The following is a 17,687-nucleotide window of genomic DNA, read 5'->3' as shown; positions in this document are numbered from 1 at the left end:
GGGGGCCGCCCTGGTGCCACCTCGCCCCCCACATCCCACCCCAAGAACAGGCAGTTACCATGGGGAAGGATAAAATAAGCTTTTTTTTTGTTTTATTATTTATAGTCTTATAGTAAAGGGAAGCCTTAACTTGCAAGACAACTCTGGGCAGTATGTACAACATACCTTTAGATCCATGGAATGAATGGCATCAAAATGGGGAAGGGGGGGGGGTCACCTATGGGGCAGGGAGGGGACACTAGAGTTCAGAAAATGCCACGGAGGTGGGGAGGGGTCGGGGGGGGCGAGGGAGGGAGGGAGGAGGGGGCAAGACCCACGTGCAGCCCACCCAGCCCAGCCCCGTGCTGCAGAGGGGTGCGGGTGCTGCCCCCCCTGCCGGCTCTCGCAGGTGCTGGGGGCAGGTGGAATTGCACACGCAGAAAATAAATAGCGAGACCCACCCCCCCGGGGCTTGTCGGGGCGGGGGGATGCGCAGCTCCCCACAGGGTCTGGCCTTTTGGGGGGGGGCACAGGGGGGGCTGCTGGGCTCCTGCGCAGCCTCACCCTGCAGCTCAGGAGTGCCGTGGTCCCCGGGTATAAATAGAAATGCTCCTAAAAAATCAGAACAGAGAGGGGAGGGGGGCTCGCTAATTGTCGGGGGGGGGGTGGCAGGGACATTGTGTGACCCCCCCCCAAGTCTGTCAGGCGCTGCGAGGCCCCTGCCTGGCCGGCTCCCCCCGGGGCCGTGGGGTTTGGAGCGGGGAAAGGGGCCGGGGAGGGCTGGGAAGCTGCAGTCCGAGAGCCTCTACGAGAGAAGGAAGAGAGTCCTTATGGGCAGCTGAGAGCAGCAGGGGGGGCCCTGGGAGGGCCTAACTGGCCTCCATGCGCAGCTTCTTCCTGCTCTGTGGCTCATCAGGTTCCGAATCGGAGCTGGAGTCGGAGCCGCCGTCGAAAGCGGAGATGGCGCTGCCCTTGGGGTTGGTGTAGAGGCTGTTGTCCGTCGCGGGGTAGTTGGCTTGGAGCTGGGCGCTCGACCGGGCTTTCTCCAGCGCGCGCACTGCAGGGCAGGGCCACCACGTCACCCGGGACTCTGCCGCATGTGTCACCCCCGCCCCAGGTCCCCTGAACACCCCCCTCACTCACCTTGCTGCTCCAGGAGAGCGTTTTGCCTTTTGAGATCGTCAATGTCCTGCTGGTGTGTGTGGTTTTTCCGGCGCATGTACTGGATGTACTCTGTGGCTTTGTCCAGGATTTGGGCCCGGGATGCCTGTTGCAATAGTGGGATAAACAGCAAGATAAAGACCTTGCCTGGGGAAAAATGACAGCGTTTTGGCTGCCTCGTCCCACCCGCAGCACAGCAGGAAGGATTTTGGTTACTCTGCTGTGCCGATGTTACTAGGGGAACTGAAACCCACCAGGGATGCCTGTGGTGAGGGAAAGCCTTGGCGGCTCCATGAAGGGTCATTTTTGGACCCCGTTGACGGTGCTCAGCTTGGGCTGAGAGCGCCAAAACGTCCCCCACAGCGGCATCCAAAAATGAGAAGCCACCACCAGGTCCAGGCTGCGGAAATCCTCGTCCAGCCTCGGTGCCGCGGGCCGGGGCACCCACCACCCTCCATAAACTCACCTTCTCTCCCTGGAGGGAAGGGACGGAGTCCCGCAGGCTGTGGAAACTGTCCTTGATGTGGTCCCTGCGCTTGCGCTCCAGCGCGTTGTGATGAGCCCGTTTGTCGGCCTGCGAGGGAAGGGAGAGAGGAGTCAGAGGGGGTGGCACCCTGGAGAGAACCCCCACCTGCTCCCCTCGCCCGTGGGTGCTGCCCACGGGGTCCCAAAAGTGAATGAGGTGCCCAGAGCTGGTGCAGGAGCTCGGCCGAAGCCCCTGCGGCTGCCGCTCCAGCGCAGCGGCAGCACTGGGGCGTGGGAAGGAGGCGCCTCCCGGTGCTTTCGGTTTCTTCCCTTCCTGCTGCCAGGGCAGCCCTGGGCCTTGCCGGGGGGCAGAGCTGGGGAACAGGGCCCAGCATCCTGTCCTGCACCCCCTGGGGCATGGCCCCCCAAAAACCAACCAGACACAGGTCCCCCCATCCACCCTCTGCCAAGAGATAACCCCACATGCCAAATCCCCCATATATAGCCCCCCAAGAAGCAGCTCCACAGATGCCCCCAAATGATACAACCCCCACATCTCCTCCCCCAAAACGGACGCAGCCCCACACATAACCCCCCCAGACACCCCCACAAAAGCCCCAGCCCCACACTCCCCCTCCCCTAAAGAGCCCCAGCCCCACACATCCCCGCCCAGAGACATAACCCCCACATGTCCCCCCTCCCCAAACCTACAACTCCATTTCTCCCTTACAAGAACCCCAGTCCCACAGGACACCCCCAAATCCCCAGCCACCCCCAGGAGCCTCAGGCCCATAGATCCCCCCCAAAAACACATAAACCCCACATGTCCCCCCCACAAAGCCCCAGCCCCACAGTGTGTCCCCACAAGTGACCCATCCCCGCAACAGACACAAGCCTCCCCGCCATGTCACACCCCCCCTAAACCTACAACTCCATTTCCCCCTTATAAGAGCCCCAGCCCCACAGGACACCCCCAAATTCCCAGCCCCCTCCAGGAGCCCCAGGCCCACAGATCCCCCCCCCAAAACACATAAACCCCACATGTCCCCACCAAAACACATAAACCCCATACGTCCCCCCCAAAGCCGCAGCCCCACAGTGTGTCCCCCCAAGTGACCCAGCCCCCCAAGGGACACAAGTCCCACCCCCCCATGTCACCCCCCCCCCAAAAAAAAAAAAACCACACCCCGCCCCTCTCGCCCCCACGTGTTCCCGGTCCCGGGACGTACCGCGGATTGAAACCTCGGCTGTTCCTCCTGAGGGGAGCCCGGGAAGGAGGAAGAGGAAGAGGAAGGTGAAGGGAACCGGGCCCATAAGGAGGAGGAGGAAGGAGACACGAACCAAACGTTACCCCCCCCCGCGCTGCCCCTTTCCCCCCAGCGCTACGGGCAGCGAGGGGAGGTGTCGGGGAGGGCCGGGGGGGTGTGTGGCGGTGCCGGGGGTCAGACTCACGTCGCTCTCCACCTCGATGTCATCGTTGTCGCTCATCGCTCCCGGCCGGGTGAGCCGCGGGCCGCGCCGCCACAACAACAGCCCGCAGCGCGCATGCGCCGCCGGGCGGCGCACGTGACCTCGCCCCCTCGTCTGCGCGGGGGATTGTGGGTGAGCGAGTCCGCCGAGGGAGGCGGGGCGGCGAAAAAGCCCTGGGCGGGGACTACAACTCCCGGCGTGCACCGCGCGGGAGCGCGGTGCACGCCGGGAGTTGTAGTCCCCGCCCAGGGGTGGCACCGCTACTTCTTTCCCCTCATGGAGGGCGGAGAGGCCGCGACGACGCGAGGGCGAAACACGGAGGCAGCGGAGGGGGTGTGGGGGGACTTTTATTGAGCCGTAGGGTGGCAAAGGTCCCAGAAGGACAGGGAGCTGCTGGAGAGAGTCCAGTGCAAAGCAACGAAGATGCTGAAGGGAGTGGAGCTGCATCTGGAATATTGTGTCGAGTTGTGGGCCCCTCAGTTCCAGAAGGACAGGGAACTGCTGGAGAGAGTCCAGCACAGCCACGAAGATGCTGAAGGGAGTGGAGCATCTCCCGTGTGAGGAAAGGCTGAGGAGCTGGGGCTCTTGAGCTGGAGAAGAGGAGACTGAGGGGTGAGCTCATTAATGTTTACAAATATATAAAGGGGGAGTGTCAGGAGGATGGAGCCTGGCTCTTCTCGGTGACAACCGATGGTAAGACAAAGGGCAATGGGTACAAACTGGAGTACACGAGCTTCCACTTAAATATGAGAAGAAACGTCTTCCCGATGAGGATGCCAGAGCCTGGCCTAGGCTGCCCAGGGAGGTTGTGGAGTCTCCTTCTCTGCAGACATTCCAACCCGCCTGGACACCTTCCTGTGTAACCTCATCTGGGTGTTCCTGCTCCGGCGGGGGGGTTGCACTGGATGAGCTTTCGAGGTCCCTTCCAATCCCTGACATCCTGTGATTCTGTGAAAAGGTGGACTGGGCCCTCTCGGATGTGCTACCTCAGGGGGTCGTGGGGCTGACTGGGGGGCTGTGGGCCTGGCCTATGCGGGGGTAATCTACAGGTAATTCTTTGGAAACGTCATTTCCAGCTCCAAGTCAAAAATACCTGGAATTATTAGAAAAGGAAGACAGAATGAAGCAGAAAAAAATTGTGACGTCTTTGTGTAGATCACTGGCATGGCCACAACTAGAGAACAGTGTGAAGCTCTGGTTTCCCAGGTCAGAAAGAAGGTAAAGGTAGAAAAGAACAATAAAACTAGATAAAAGGTAGAAAAGAATAATAAAACATAGAGAATGGTTTCTGTTTAAAGCATGACTATCAACACTTGGACTTTTCTGTTTGAAAAAGACAAAAGTGACAATGTCTGGGTGACTAAGGGAAGATGATTGAATTATATAAAATGATGGCTTGTGAAGAGAAGCTTTCACTCACTTTTTCTAGTAGGTGGCACACAAGGGAAATCATGGACAGAAGGTTTAAAACAACCAAAAGGTAGTATTTTTTTGGATGCTGCAGAACTATAGTATGGAGCTCACTACTTCCTTTCAAAAAGGGATTAAACTCAAGAGGGACGCAGTGCATTGGCAGCCAGTAAATGGAATGGAATACAGTAACCTTTGGTTCAGGTTTTCCCTAACCAATGACTTACTGAAAACTCTGATTATATATCTAGAAGGATGGTGTTATACCTGACCTGTTCTTTATACTCTCTTCCTGACTGATCAGTCCTGGTCATTAGGATCAGAAGTGAATTCCAAAGAATTACCGGACCTCAGGGGGCTGGGGGGCTGCGGGCCGACCTGAGGGGCTGTGGGGCTGCTTGGGGGAGCTGTGGGCCTGGCCTGAGGGGCTGTGGGGCTGGCTTGGGGGCCTGTGGGGCTTGGTGGGGGGTAGTTCAAGCCCAACCTGAGGGGAATTTGTGGAGGTTTGGGCCCGCTCAAGGGGTTTGGGTAGCTCCAGGGAGGGCTGTGGACACCACTTCAGGTTCAGAGGGCAGGGGGGGGCCACTGTCTCTAGGCTGCCTCTAACCCAGCTGGTTCTCATCATCTTCTGGCAGCTCGTCCCTGCTGGTGGACTCCGCCGGCCGCTCGTCGTTGTCGTCGTTGCCGCCGTCACCCTCCGAGCCGGTCTCGTCTGAGTCGTCCTCCTCCAAGTAGCAGTAGCCGTGCATCCTGAGGCGCGGACGCGGGATGCGGGGCAGGCGATAGGCCACATGCTGCGCCAGTTTGTGCTCCATCCAGAGATAAGTCCCCACCGCCACCGCCAGCGTCACCAGCATGATGGAGAGCTTGGCCTTCAGGAAGACAAAATGGGGGAACGGTGTGATGCTGCACCCCGCCCTGAGCCTGGCAGGTCCCCAGGGTGACAGAGCCAGCCAGGGGACACTGCAGGGACAGCCACCCACCCAGCCTTACCTTCATGGGCAGCTCCGACCACAAGTAGACAGTGAAGATGGCGAGGGCCTGCCACCAGTGGTAGATGGTGAAGATGAAGTCTTGGCGCTCCTTGTCCTCGTACAACATGCCCAGGAGGACTGTGACAGAGAGGACCGGCTGTCAGCATCCCCCTCCTGTGCCGGTGTCCCCTCTTGTGGCACCGTTGGCAGGACCCAGCCACAGTGGGTCTGTCCTGCCCCTTGTCAGCGGGTCCGAGGAGCTGGGGACCACCAAGCTGTGGTGCCAGAGGACAAGAGAAGCTGTGACAGGGACGTTCCCGGTACTCACTGCTGATGCCAGTCTTGTTGAGGGCACTCCCCATGCCCCAGAGCACAGCTATGGTGTAGAGCAGAGGCGCCTGGACCACGAGTCGGGGTTCTGGTGCCCAGCAGAAGAGTGTCACCAGGAGGGCGGCGTGGACGAAGGCTCCGGCCAGCAGCGGGATCTGCCGCCGCAGGCGCAGCGTGCTGAGAGCCAGGCTGGAGCAGAGCGAGGCAGAGAAGCCGTAGGCCATGAGGAGATACGCTAACTTCTCCAGCCCCAGGGCGCACACGCCGTAGTTCTGCAGCGAGGACAAGCTCGGTGTCACCCAGACAGACTGTCCCCACTCTGTCACCCCCCTGCCCTCTCCCCAGGCCCTACCAGGGAGAAGCCGGTGCAGACAAAAAGCACCTCGAAGCCACTGTAGATGAACAAGGGGAAGAGATGCCGCAGGCGATAGTCCCGCATGTGCTTGAACGGCAGCTGGAAGATGTTCCCCCAGCCGATGCTGCGCAGGTCGATCTCCTCCGTGGGCCGATACGCTGAACCGCAGAGCACCAGAACCTGCCGCACGGTCACCGGTGAGTCACCGCTGGTGTTGTGGCGCATCCCCCGCCCACCTCAGCACTCACCGTCAGCATGGCGAGGAAGGCGGCCCCCATCAGCGCGCTCTCCACGATGATGAGGTTGACGCTGCGGGGCAAACTCTGCAGCACCGTGGTGTTGAAGCCGGGCAGCGTGCCGTGGCTCAGCGTCCCTGCCAAGGGGACACACACGCACCGTGCTCAGCCCCGGTGCCACCGCGCTGTCCCGCGCCACCGCGCCGTCCTGCGCTCACCGCAGTGCTTGACGCCGTAGAGCGTGTGGTTGAGCTGGTACAGGTAGTTGTTGAGGAAGAAGAGCATCGGCATCTGAGCGCAGACAAAGCTGAGCTGCAAGGTGGAGAATGGGGGGGAAGCTCAGCGCCGGGCTGCCCGGTGTGGGCCCCCGGCCCATGCCGTGGTTCCCGCTGGTGCTCACGTGGAAGCAGGTGTAGAACACGGTCTGGAAGACGACGATGTAAGTGTTGCAGGCTCCCCGTGGCGCCCGCTGCTGCTCCTGCACGTGCTCTTCCTTGTAGTTGACGTACTCGTAGTACTTCTGTGCCATCCTGCGCGGCACAGTGGGTCAGCCGGAGCCCCCAGCCCCCCCGTCCGTCCCCCCAGCTGCTTACCGCGTGATGTAGTTGCCGATGGAAGCCCAAAGGGGCACGATGGCCACCCCGATGGCCACGGCGGAGGGCACCAGTGTGTAGTAGCGCTCCCAGTAGTTACTGGAGACGAAGAGGGCGTAGATCCCCACTGCCAGGAACATGGCCCACTTGGTGCCGAAAAACCTGCCAGGGCAAGGAGAGGGAAGCGTGAGTGCCTGTGCTGGGGGGCTGGCTGGGGCGCGGGGGGTGTTGCACGTACCGGATGAGGACGGGGGTGTAGAGCAATGCGGCAACGGGGGTGACATTGATGCCCATCAGCACCTTGTGGTCGATATCCTCCAGCTGGATGTTGCTGTATTTCACCTCCCGGTATGTCTCGTCATAGTGCAGGATCAGCTGCATCTGCAGGAGGCCTGAGGGGCGTCCCCGGGCTGTCACCCCCCACCCTGAGCCCCCCATGACACAGCAGGGGTGTCCCCAGGGTGGAGACAGGGCCGTACCCAGGTAGACGCCGTAGGTGAGTGTGCCAGCCAGGCTGGCGGCCACCACATTCTTCACAATGCCCAGGCGCTTGCGGCGGAAATATTTCTGCTCCTCCTCCTCCTCATTGTAGTCGGGGTGAGCCCCCACAAAGTCATCCAGCTGCGGGGGACCCCCACACTCAGCCCTGAGGACGGCCACCGCGGTCCCGGTCCCCATGAGTGTCCCCTGATCTCACCTGCGCCTCTGTCCCCTCAGCGCCCAGCCTGTCACCCGCCACCGCGTTGGCCGCGTCCTGGAGGTAGTCGGGGTCTTTCTCCATCTCTGCCTCTAGCGGGGGGGGCCTGGATGGTGGCAGGGGTTGGGGGGACCCTGTTTGCACTCCCAAAATGCTGCACCCATCTGTCTTGTACCCCCAGAGCTGCCCCCCAGCACCGCCAGACCCTGCACCCCTGTGTCCTGCACCCCTACACCTTGCACCCTGCACCCCGCGCACGGTGCACCCGTGTGCTTTGCACCCTCCCCCGGCCCCCAGCACCCCAACGCCCGCACCCAGCACCCCTGGACCTTGCACCCCCGCACCCGGAGCTGCGGGGCCGGCCCGGGGCGGGGCGGGCGCCGCTTCCTCTTTCGGACGGGGCGGGCGGGACGTGGGAGTTTAAAGGAGCCGCTCCCGCACCCCCGCGAGGTCCCGCATCCCCCGTGTCCCGCACCCCCACGGGGTCCCGCACCCCCCGTGTCTCGCACTCCTGGGTCCCGGTTCCCACCCATCTGTGCTGCCGCTGCCTCCTGCGTGCACCCCCGGTGCCCGCCCTGTGCCCATCCTCAGCACCCTGACCCCCCCGCAGAGCACCCATAGCACCCCAAACTGCACAGAGCCCTGATCCCCTCCCCAGCACCCTCACCCCCCCTGAACAGCACCCATTGCACCCCAAACTGCACAGCACCCCGACCCCCCCTGCACATCACCCATTGCACCCCCCCTTGCACAGCACCCACCCCAACCCGCACAGCCCCCATCCCACCCCCTGCCCAGCACCCCTGTCCACCCCCCAGCACCCCCAAATCTCCCACCAGCCCCCGGCGCTGCCCCGCGGTTGCTGCCAGCTCGGGGTGCCCCGCAGTGCCGGGTGCCGGCCCCAGGCTCTGCTGCTCTCGCTTCCCCTTCCCGGCCCAGGGGATGTGACGGGGTGTGTGGATGGGGGGGGGAACACCCCGCTTTGGGGGTGCAGGGCAGGTTTGGGGGGTGACAGAGCATCCTCCTGTCCCCACGTCACCAAAATGTGGGGCCAGGAGGGCGCCCAGGCAGGTGGCGATGCCAGGGTGCCCGCAGCCGAGCGGTGCCGGTGCCGCAGGGCAGGGTGGGGGGCACCTCGGGGTGCGGTGGGGAGGCTGAAATCTCCGTCACGGGGAGCCGGGGCAAGATCCGGCCCAGCCGGTACCGGAGGATTCTTGAGATGTGCTGGGGGAAGGTGCTGAGGTTGTGAGTCCTGCGGGATGGGGGACACAGGGGGACAACCCCTGTGGGTCCCCGGGAGCTGCCAGGGAGCAATGTGTGCGCTGGGACTCCCTTGCTCTGGGGTTGTTCCCTTCCCCAGGGGCCGTGTGGAGCATCTGCTCCCCAGACACATCCCAAATTGGGACCTGGCACCCCCCCAGGAGCCCACTCCATGTACTGATGCTCTGCTCTCCCTTGGGTACATGTGCCTGGTCGGGGCTGCTTGGGGACACGTGTGCCCCTCTAAAAGCTGGATCTGGCTCCTGGGGCTGCCCCAGGCACCACGGCCAAGTTCATGGTGCCAAACTGGGATGCTGCCTGGGGGGAAAGCATTCCCCCCTCCCTGGGGGGCTGCTGTGGGTTCCCTGGGGAGCATGGCTGCAGGGGCTGTGCCTGGGGGACGGTGACGGGGCGTGTGGGGCAGGGTGCTGCCCTTCCTGTTGACGAAGCGGGGTAATTAGAACCGGCCGGGGGAGCCGGAGTTTGGGGAGCTGGCGAGGGCTGCAGTGCCAGAGGAACTGGTGCTGGTGGGTAGGAGTGTGACTTTGGGGGTGTCTGTGGGGTCCCTGTGGGTCAGGGTGGCCCTGAGGACAGGGTGAGGGGTGTGTGGGGGTCCCTGTGGGTCAGGGTTCACGGTGGTGGTTTGGTGGCCATGGGAGGTCCCCGGTGCCACCGACTCATGGGGGAGGTTCCATCCCAGACCGCGTCCCCACTGCCAGCCCCATGGAGGCGGGACACGCTCCTGCCCGCCCCTGCCCATGGGGCATGATCATCAGCCCCACAGCATTTAGGAGGGACATCCAGACCCTCAGCAGCACCAGCCGGGCCTTGCGCTCCTCTCGCCACCGCTCAGCTCCCCAGGTAGGTCCCAGGGACTGGACTTGTCCTCATGGCCACATTCTGCCAGCCCCTCACACGGGGAGGCTGTGGGGCGCTGGGCACCCCACGGGGGGGTTCTCTTGAGAAAGGCATCCCTGGGATCAGCCTGGGATGCTGCCCCACATCATGGTCCTTAGGGACTCCAGGGGTGACCCTGGGGTGCTGCCCCACGGCCAGGGACTGGTGTCCGTCCTGGAGCGTCGGGAGGCTCCCGGAATCCCAAGCATCCCCCTCGGGGCGCACTGGGGCCTGGGGCAGCTGCACCAGGGCTGAGTCACCCCCCGGCCGGGACAGCCCGGAGCTCCCAACCACCACTCAAAGGCACCGCGGGCTTGGGGACGGATGTTCCGCTCTGGGGTGACATCTCTTGGGATGGAGCCCTGGCATCTCCAGGGCTTCCAGCTCCGCCATCCCACGCCCCGTGTCTTTCTCCAGGGCCACCACGTTCTCCGCGGGACCGGTAGCTCCTACGCACAGCTCGGCATGTACCAGTCCCTTGAGCCCCCCGGGCTGCAGCCCATGGGCTACAGCAAGTGCAACCTTGTGGGCAGTGATGCCGGGAATAGCACCGGGTGCGGTGCGGGCAGCGCAGGCAGCACAGGCAGTGGGAAGGGGCCGGCGAGTGACAGTGCCAGCAGGTGAGAGTGAGGGGCGGAAGGGAGATGGGGTGCTTGGGTGGGGGACAATTTTGGGGGTCCATGGGCCACCATCCAGCATTGCGGCCCAAGGGAGGGGACAAAGGACAGCTGGGAACGGTGGCATGCAGGAGGCAGGACCCTTTGTTCCCAGCAGCATGGGGAAGACCCAGGTATCCCCAGGGACTCTGGGGCTCCAGTTTGATGCTGGGCTGGGGTGACACCAGGCTGGGGTGACGTGGAGCTCCTCTGCGTCGTCACTGGGAGTGCGAGAGGCTGGGATTGGGCTGGGATCCCTCTGATGTCCCTGTCCCCGCAGCGAGAACCCCTACGCGGGGCTGGTGAGCCACCTGCGGGCAGCCTGGCTCTCGGGGAAGACGCGGCCCTTGGAGTATCGCATGGCCCAGCTGGAGGCCCTGGGACGCTTCTTGGACGAGAAGAAGCAGGAGATCCTGGAGGCCACTGCCTTGGACATGGGCAAGGTGAGAGGGGGGACCAGGTCACATTTTTGGGGCTCTGCGGACCCCCTTGTCTGGGTCTTGCACCCTCCTGGGTGCCACCAACCCCGTCCCCAGTGCCCTTAAACTGAGTAAAGCCCCTGTTGGCCACTGCGAGGTGGGAACTTCAGTGTCACCAAGTGTCACCTGCTGCGTCCATCCTATGCATCAACTCCCCGGTGGCTTCACGGGACCTCTGCAGAGGGTGACAGCCCTGGGGTGCTCCTCGCCAGCCCGGTCACACCAGGGATTTACTGGTGTTTTGCAACCTGCTCGCTTTGCACATTCCTCCCAGGGCTGCTCAGGGCCGAGGCGGTGACACAGGTGGGGACCTGGATGTGATTCTGGGTGTTGTGGCACGTCAGGAGCTCCTGGGTGGTCTGTCGAGGAAGCAGGAGCATCCCTGCCATGTTTAGCTGCCTTTTTCTCTTCTTCTCCTCCTCCTTCTTCTTTTTCCTCCTTCTTCCCTTTCCCCTTCTCCTTCCCCTTCTGCTTCCCCTATCCCTTCTTCCTTCTTCCTCCTTTCTTCTTTCTCCTTCTTATTTTGCTTCAGGACCCTTTTCTCCCCCATTTTCTCCCTCCCTACCGTGTGCCACAGCCCAACAGGCCATGCTTTGGTCAGGTGGCATCAGGAATCATTTTCGGAGAGCTGGCATGTCCTGGCACCACATAACTGGTTTTATCTGGTAGTGGAAGCGCTCAGAGCCAAAGGACTCGTGTCCGTGGGTGTATCAGCGCATCAGCCGTACCCTCAGACATGGGTTTCACCGCCCCAACATCTTCCTAGGCTTGTAATTGCCTTGTTTGTTTGAGGTGTGTGCCTTCTCCTTCAGCCAGGCCTTGATAGGCATCAGTGCTCCAAGTGCGTCCTTCATCTTTGCTAGTTGTAGGTAATTAGAGCTGGTTGTCTAGTAATAAGCTTGTTATGCAGTCGGGTCTTCATAGTTTGATGGGCAGTTCATCCGGTGTTATGTACTGAGGTGGCACCTCATCTCCAGTGATGCCTGTTCCTCTCTGGAGGAACTGGGATGACATCAGACTTAATGTCCCACCTTCCAGCCTTCGTGTGCTGTCAAAACCCTTAATGGCTCATCTTCATCAGTAATTTCCTCATCCTCCTCATGATGCAAGTGTCATCCTGGGCTGAGAGCGGCTCCGTTGCTTCACCGGATATTGGATGTGTCCTCATGTCAAGGAGCAGCTCAGCCTGGCAGTGACGTGTCCAGGCGTTGGGGACCCAAAGGTCTCCGGAGTGGGGCTTGGTGGTAGAACATGAGAAGTTGCCACCTGGGAGTCAGCAACCAGAATTTCCAGCCCCAAAGTGATGTTTTGCTGCAGCGATGGGGGACGGCTCCCACCCAGGGATTGTTTTGGGTTGGAGGAATCCAAAGGATGTCAGAGTAGAGGGTTTTTGCAACCACCGCGCTTTGCAAAGGCGGCTTCACAGTGCGGGAGCCACTTTAGAGCCCAAGTGTGATGGGAGCGGCTGAGGGACCTGGGGGGTTCAGCCTGGAGAACAGGAGCTGAGGGGAGACCTTCTGATCTCTGACCTGCCTGAAAGGAGCTTGGAGCCGGGGGGGTCGGGCTCTGCTCCCCAGGAACAAGCGCCAGGACCAGAGGAAACGGCCTCAAGTTGCGCCAGGGGAGGTTGAGGTTGGATCTGGGGAACAATTTCTTCCCCAAAGGGCTCTCAGGCATTGGAACAGGCTGCCCAGGGCAGTGCTGGAGTCACTATCCCTGGAGGGGTTGGACAGACAGAGATGAGGTTCTCAGGGACATGGGACAGTGCCAGGGGTGGGGGAACGGTTGCACTCGATGATCTTGAGGGGCTTTTCCACCTAAAATGATTCAATGAGCCTGTGATTCATGGCTGTGGTTATGCAGTGGAGAGGACCCACCGCCTGCAGGCGATACCTTGATCCCGGCTCTGATGTCCCACCACTGCTTCCCCATCACTGTCCGTTTAGTCCTTGCGTTGTTGGGACAGTTTATCTTGGAGAAACCTGTCGGGTTTGTTTAATTCCCTAACTGGGGTTGTCTCACCCAACCTGCCGAGGCCCCGGCACTGCAGGGGGTTCTGCCTGGACTGGGAGGCTGGTTCCGCCGAGCTCCATCACGAGGTGTTTAATTAAGCATTTGCTCTTCTTCCCATTTCTCTTGGAACAAAGCAAGGTCTTAACTTCAGCTTTCGTGCACAAGCTGTGGGAGGGAGCTCAGGCCTTCGCTGCCAGCTCACGTCCCCAGGTGGTGGGGACACAAATGCAAGAGCACTGTCCCAGTGCAGCTCAGCAGCTCTGACACTGGTACCAGCTCCTCTGGAGCTCCAGTGACACTGCTCCATGTCCCCTGGGCTCAAGGCGCTGTTACCAGGGGAGCAGTTCGCAGATATTGGGCTCAAGAGCTGTTAAGTATTGTGAAGATCATAGAACTATAGGAACAGAATAGTTTGGGTTGGAAGGGACCCTCAGAGCTCATGTAGTCCCACCCCTGATGTTCAGTATTGTTTTTTTCCTCTGGCCAAATACCTATTTTCATAAAATTTCAGGGACTCTGATACTCCCTGGGGGTTGCAGGAGGTGAGAGCAACTTCTGTTTCGTAATTTTTTACTTAATAACTTCTCCTGTCCTTCGTGGGCAGAGGAGAGGGGAGATGTCCCCTGCAGATGGGGGTCGGAGTGGGGGACGATGCTTATGTGACATCTGTCCCCAGCCGTCCACCGAGGCTTATTTCACCGAGATCCTCCTGTGCAAGAACGAGCTCAATGACACCCTGAACAACTTGTGCCGCTGGATGAAGGACGAGCATGTGGACAAGAACCTGGTAAGGGAGAAGCTCTGGGCTGAGCTGGGCAGGGACAGGGGGAGAGAAATCACTGGGGACATCACTGAGATGGTGGCCTTTCTCGCAGGTGACACAGCTGGACTCGGCCTTCATCCGCAAGGACCCCTACGGGGTCGTACTCATCATCGCGCCCTGGAACTACCCCATCCACCTCTTCCTGGTGCCCCTCATCGGGGCCATCGCGGCCGGTGAGCCAAACCTGTCCCTCGTCCCTTGTCCTTGAGGCACCTTGTCCCTGTGCTGGGGTGCCAGAAGGGCTGGCTGTCCCCATGTCACTGCTTTGATGTCCTGTCTGTCTCCCCCCAGGTAACTGTGTCATCATTAAACCCTCGGAGATTGCCAAGAACACCGAGAAACTTGTTGCCGAAGCGCTGACCTGCTACCTGGACAGCGTAAGAAGCTCTCCCTGTCCTTGTCCCTTTCTCTGTCCCAGGGCCACAGTGTTCCCAACCCTGTCCCGCACACACCAGTGTCACACCATCCCCGGTCCCAGGTGCCACTGTCCGTCTTTCCTCCACGCTCAGCCGGTGTCCACATGTCCAGCAGCCCAGGATGCTGTGGGTGGGGATGGGGACAGAGTGACCTGGGGCAGATGGTGACACTGGGGGACTCTTACATTGCAGGATTGCTTTGCTGTGGTGACCGCTGGCGTGGAGGAGACCACCAAGCTGCTGGAGAACAAGTTTGACTACATCTTCTTCACTGGTACATCCTGCAGGCCTGGGTTTTGCACCATGAGGAGGTGGGATCCCCTCTTGTCACCATGCTGTGACTTACCCTGCCCAACGTGTGACACAGGGCAGCCTGCCCGCAAGCAGAACCCTTTCTCTGCCCTCTGAGAATGCAGACCTTGGGTTGGGGTCTTGCTGTCGGGATCTGTTGGAGGATCTGGGATGTATCTGTGGGTCTGGTGGCTCCCCAGATTGCCACGTCCCAGAGCTGCACCCATGGTGGGATTCTTCCTGTGACACGTCTTCTCCTGGCCCGCAGGCAGTGCCACCGTGGGACGGATCATCATGGAAGCCGCCGCCAAGCACCTGACGCCGGTGACGCTGGAATTGGGGGGCAAGAACCCCTGCTACGTGTCCGACACCTGTGACGTGCAGAACGTGGCCCGGCGGGTGGCCTGGGGCCGCTTCTTCAATGCGGGGCAGACGTGCCTGGCCCCCGACTACCTGCTCTGCAGCCTGGAGATGCAGGAGAAGCTGATGCCCGCCCTGCGTGCAGCCATCGTGGAGTTTTTCGGCTCCAACCCCAAGGAATCCCCCGATTTCGGGCGCATCGTGGGGGACAAGCAGTTCCGCCGCATCCGGGCGCTGCTGCGCAGCGGGCGCGTGGCCATCGGGGGACAGACGGATGAGAAGGAGCGCTATATTGGTGAGGGCGTGGGTTTTGGGGGTTTGTGGGATGGCCTGTGCCCGTGCAGTGGGTAGTTTGTCACCGTAACTGTTCCCCGCAGCCCCCACGGTGCTGGCAGATGTGCTGCCGTCCGACCCCGCCATGCAGGAGGAGGTTTTCGGGCCCATCCTACCTATCGTCGTTGTGGCCAACATGGATGAAGCCATCGACTTCATCAACGCGCGACCACGGCCGTTGGCCATCTACGCCTTCTCCTGTGACAGCAAGGTGAGGGACGCGAGCGGGGAGAGGGAAATGGGACAGTGGGGTTGGTGCCCCCCTCACCAACGCCTCACGGAATGCTCTGGAAGGGTCTTTTGAGTCGGTTGATGGGTGAGTTGGATGATGTTTGACAAGAGTCAGGCTGCAAGACCCACATCCACCTTCTCTGCTTCCCTCACAGGTGGTGAACCAGGTCCTGGAGCGGACGAGCAGCGGCGGCTTCTGCGGCAACGACACCCTGATGCACGTGACGCTGAGCTCGCTGCCTTTCGGTGGGAGCGGTAGGTCCAAATCCCTCAAACCTGCCCTGTCCCTGGCCAACATCAGCCACATGTGGTCCATCCATGGGGAGGAAGGGTCTCAGGGGAGTCCTGAGGGCTCTGTGGAACCTGCTGGCCCCGCCAAAAGGCTTTTATTTCATTGCACAAGCCTCAAACTCTTGCGCTTTGCAGCCTCGTGCCTGCTGAATGTGTGGAGCCTGTGAGGTTTCTTCTCGCTGTCTTTGCCATCCCAAGCACAGCGTTCCCTGCAAATATTTCATATAAGAGGCAGGGAAATCTGTGCCACTTGGTGATTTCCCTGGTATTTCTGAGCACTGTGGGGGAATTTTGTGCCAGGGTTGGGCTCCTGCCTGGCTCAGGTTTGCCTGGCAGCTCATCCAGCGCTGCTCCCTTTGGTCTGTCCCTCACTCATCTGACGCCTTGTCCCTCTTGGGCAGGCGAGGTTCCTCCTCATGGTGCTGGGTGGGAGCAGGTCGTACAGTCATTTTGCTTTTTAGGATTAAATAGTAGGAGCAAAACACTTAACAATATCTGGAGAACCTGCTTGTGGTCACTTGGAGATCCTCCTGGGCAAAAACGAAGAGTTTCTGCTCTCCAAGAGCAAAAAAAATTGTTTTCTCAAGTGAAAAGCAAAGTCTGCCCAGCCCCAGGCCCTGGTCGTAGCATTTTGCAGGGAAGAGCACAGGAATACAGGAAACCTCTGATGATATTTCCCCCAAATACTTTCGCAATCTCCTGGTGTCTTTCCCAGAATATTCTCTGGGGCAAAAATATCTCAGTTTTATGCTGCACGTGCTCAGCATCTCTGTCGGGGCTGAGGGCTGATTCAGACATAATGGGACAGACACCGCGACAGCAAAGCGCAATTAATTCCTCACCTGACTGTGGCTCAGGGAACAATTCTTAGTGGTTCCCATCCTGTAACTTACCTTTATGGAAATGATGCAGACAAACCGCCTCAAATTATCAGGTGAAGCCGTTTTATAGCAGCCCCGGTCAGGTGAAGGTCAAGTCATTGTGGTGAGACGGAATTTGCCAAAGCTTCCCCGGTAGCTCGGATGTGAAGTCACTGAGCTATTAACCACCATGTGCCAATCGGGAATCACAAGAACCGGTGTTACCAATGTGGCTCCATATTTTCAGGAGCTCCAGGAAGATGCTAAGCTTTGTAGGGGCCATGCTGGGAAATCCTAATAGATATGGTAGAGCACCATTGAGGTTAAAAAGGGAAACTGAGCCTCGTAGAGGCAGCAAAGCTGATGTAGATAACATAAAAACGTTGCACTCAGGGCTCCGAACAGGTGAGCGGTGAAAGGATTTGCTGGACATAGAGCTGGAAAGGACGCGGGGAAGGGTGAGAGCTCCTCCACCAGATCCGCATTACCCCACAGCAGGAGCATTTGCATGAAAAAACCCCGTAAAAAAGTTTCTTTTGCGGTGTTGATGAGGAGCAGAGTCCCGCAGTGAGTTCATACCCGTGCTGTGCCTTGCAGGAAACAGCGGTTTGGGGAAATACCATGGGAAATTCACCTTCGACACCTTCACGCACCAGCGCAGCTGCCTGCACCGCAACATGGGCCTGGAGACCCTCAACTCGGTGCGCTACCCCCCGTACACCCAGCAGAAGCAGGGGCTGATGACGGCCACCCTGGAGATCAAGCGCAAGGGCATGTGCACCCTGCTCTGAGCCTGCTCACGGACTAGGGGGGGACTGGGACCCCCGGGGACCAAAATCCACCCTGTTCCCTTGTTTCCTGAGCTGGAAGGAACCCGACCGAGTTGGGTCTTGATTTGGAAGGACGTCTCCTCCACGCTTGCTCCTCCCCTGCTCCAGACCGTTTGTCAGGACACATCTGAAAGGGCCAAAAGTTCTTTTTCTCTCCCCAAAATTCAGAGGAACAGCGCAGGACCAGCAGTAGCCCTGTCTTTCATTAGATTTCTTCTGGATGAACCTTGTTCTCTCTCCTTAGTGCCGGCTGTTGCTTTCTCCTCCACGTAACCTG

General features: G+C 60.3%; 3 protein-coding genes across 3 annotated transcripts; 1 reads left to right on the top strand and 2 right to left on the bottom strand.

Moving 5' to 3' along the window:
- Window positions 1-85: 85 nt before the first annotated feature.
- Window positions 86-3,163, bottom strand: MAX (MYC associated factor X). The gene is made up of 5 exons (XM_065636014.1): window positions 3,058-3,163; window positions 2,835-2,861; window positions 1,607-1,714; window positions 1,123-1,246; window positions 86-1,036 (listed from the first exon to the last, which is right to left on the bottom strand). The coding sequence occupies exons 1-5, from the start codon at window positions 3,091-3,093 to the stop codon at window positions 849-851; spliced, it is 483 nt and encodes a 160-aa protein (XP_065492086.1). The 5' UTR covers window positions 3,094-3,163; the 3' UTR covers window positions 86-848.
- A 254-nt stretch (window positions 3,164-3,417) lies between these two features.
- Window positions 3,418-8,690, bottom strand: UNC93B1 (unc-93 homolog B1, TLR signaling regulator). Its single transcript, XM_065635990.1, is given in 13 exon segments — window positions 3,418-5,357; window positions 5,479-5,597; window positions 5,788-6,061; window positions 6,142-6,324; window positions 6,393-6,517; window positions 6,599-6,692; window positions 6,781-6,910; window positions 6,974-7,135; window positions 7,212-7,365; window positions 7,453-7,594; window positions 7,671-7,776; window positions 8,507-8,555; window positions 8,558-8,690. Coding segments are annotated over 13 exon segments (1,941 nt in total). The 3' UTR covers window positions 3,418-5,087.
- Window positions 8,691-9,653: 963 nt separating this feature from the next.
- On the top strand, window positions 9,654-17,669 carry ALDH3B1 (aldehyde dehydrogenase 3 family member B1). Its single transcript, XM_065635991.1, has 11 exons — window positions 9,654-9,791; window positions 10,245-10,447; window positions 10,764-10,926; window positions 13,652-13,762; window positions 13,851-13,971; window positions 14,090-14,175; window positions 14,407-14,488; window positions 14,774-15,160; window positions 15,243-15,409; window positions 15,585-15,684; window positions 17,178-17,669. The coding sequence occupies exons 1-11, from the start codon at window positions 9,654-9,656 to the stop codon at window positions 17,369-17,371; spliced, it is 1,752 nt and encodes a 583-aa protein (XP_065492063.1). The 3' UTR covers window positions 17,372-17,669.
- The last annotated feature ends 18 nt before the right edge of the window (window positions 17,670-17,687 follow it).

The sequence above is a fragment of the Caloenas nicobarica genome, chromosome 5 (genome assembly GCF_036013445.1).
Source record: "Caloenas nicobarica isolate bCalNic1 chromosome 5, bCalNic1.hap1, whole genome shotgun sequence".
Classification (NCBI taxonomy): Eukaryota; Metazoa; Chordata; class Aves; order Columbiformes; family Columbidae; genus Caloenas; species Caloenas nicobarica.
Note: the sequence above shows the minus strand (reverse complement) of the source record. Positions and strands in the feature narration are given on the sequence as shown.

Coding starts and splice junctions, on each gene's coding strand:
- ALDH3B1 (XM_065635991.1), top strand. CDS start 9,654: ATGGAGGCGGGACACGCTCCTGCCCGCCCCTGCCCATGGGGCATGATC. Junction 10,927..13,651: donor CTGCCTTGGACATGGGCAAG/GTGAGAGGGGGG, acceptor ATCTGTCCCCAG/CCGTCCACCGAGGCTTATTT. Junction 13,763..13,850: donor AGCATGTGGACAAGAACCTG/GTAAGGGAGAAG, acceptor CCTTTCTCGCAG/GTGACACAGCTGGACTCGGC.
- MAX (XM_065636014.1), bottom strand. CDS start 3,093: ATGAGCGACAACGATGACATCGAGGTGGAGAGCGAC. Junction 1,715..2,834: donor AGCCGAGGTTTCAATCCGCG/GTACGTCCCGGG, acceptor CTTCCCTCGCAG/GCCGACAAACGGGCTCATCA. Junction 1,247..1,606: donor CTTCCCTCCAGGGAGAGAAG/GTGAGTTTATGG, acceptor CTATTGCAACAG/GCATCCCGGGCCCAAATCCT.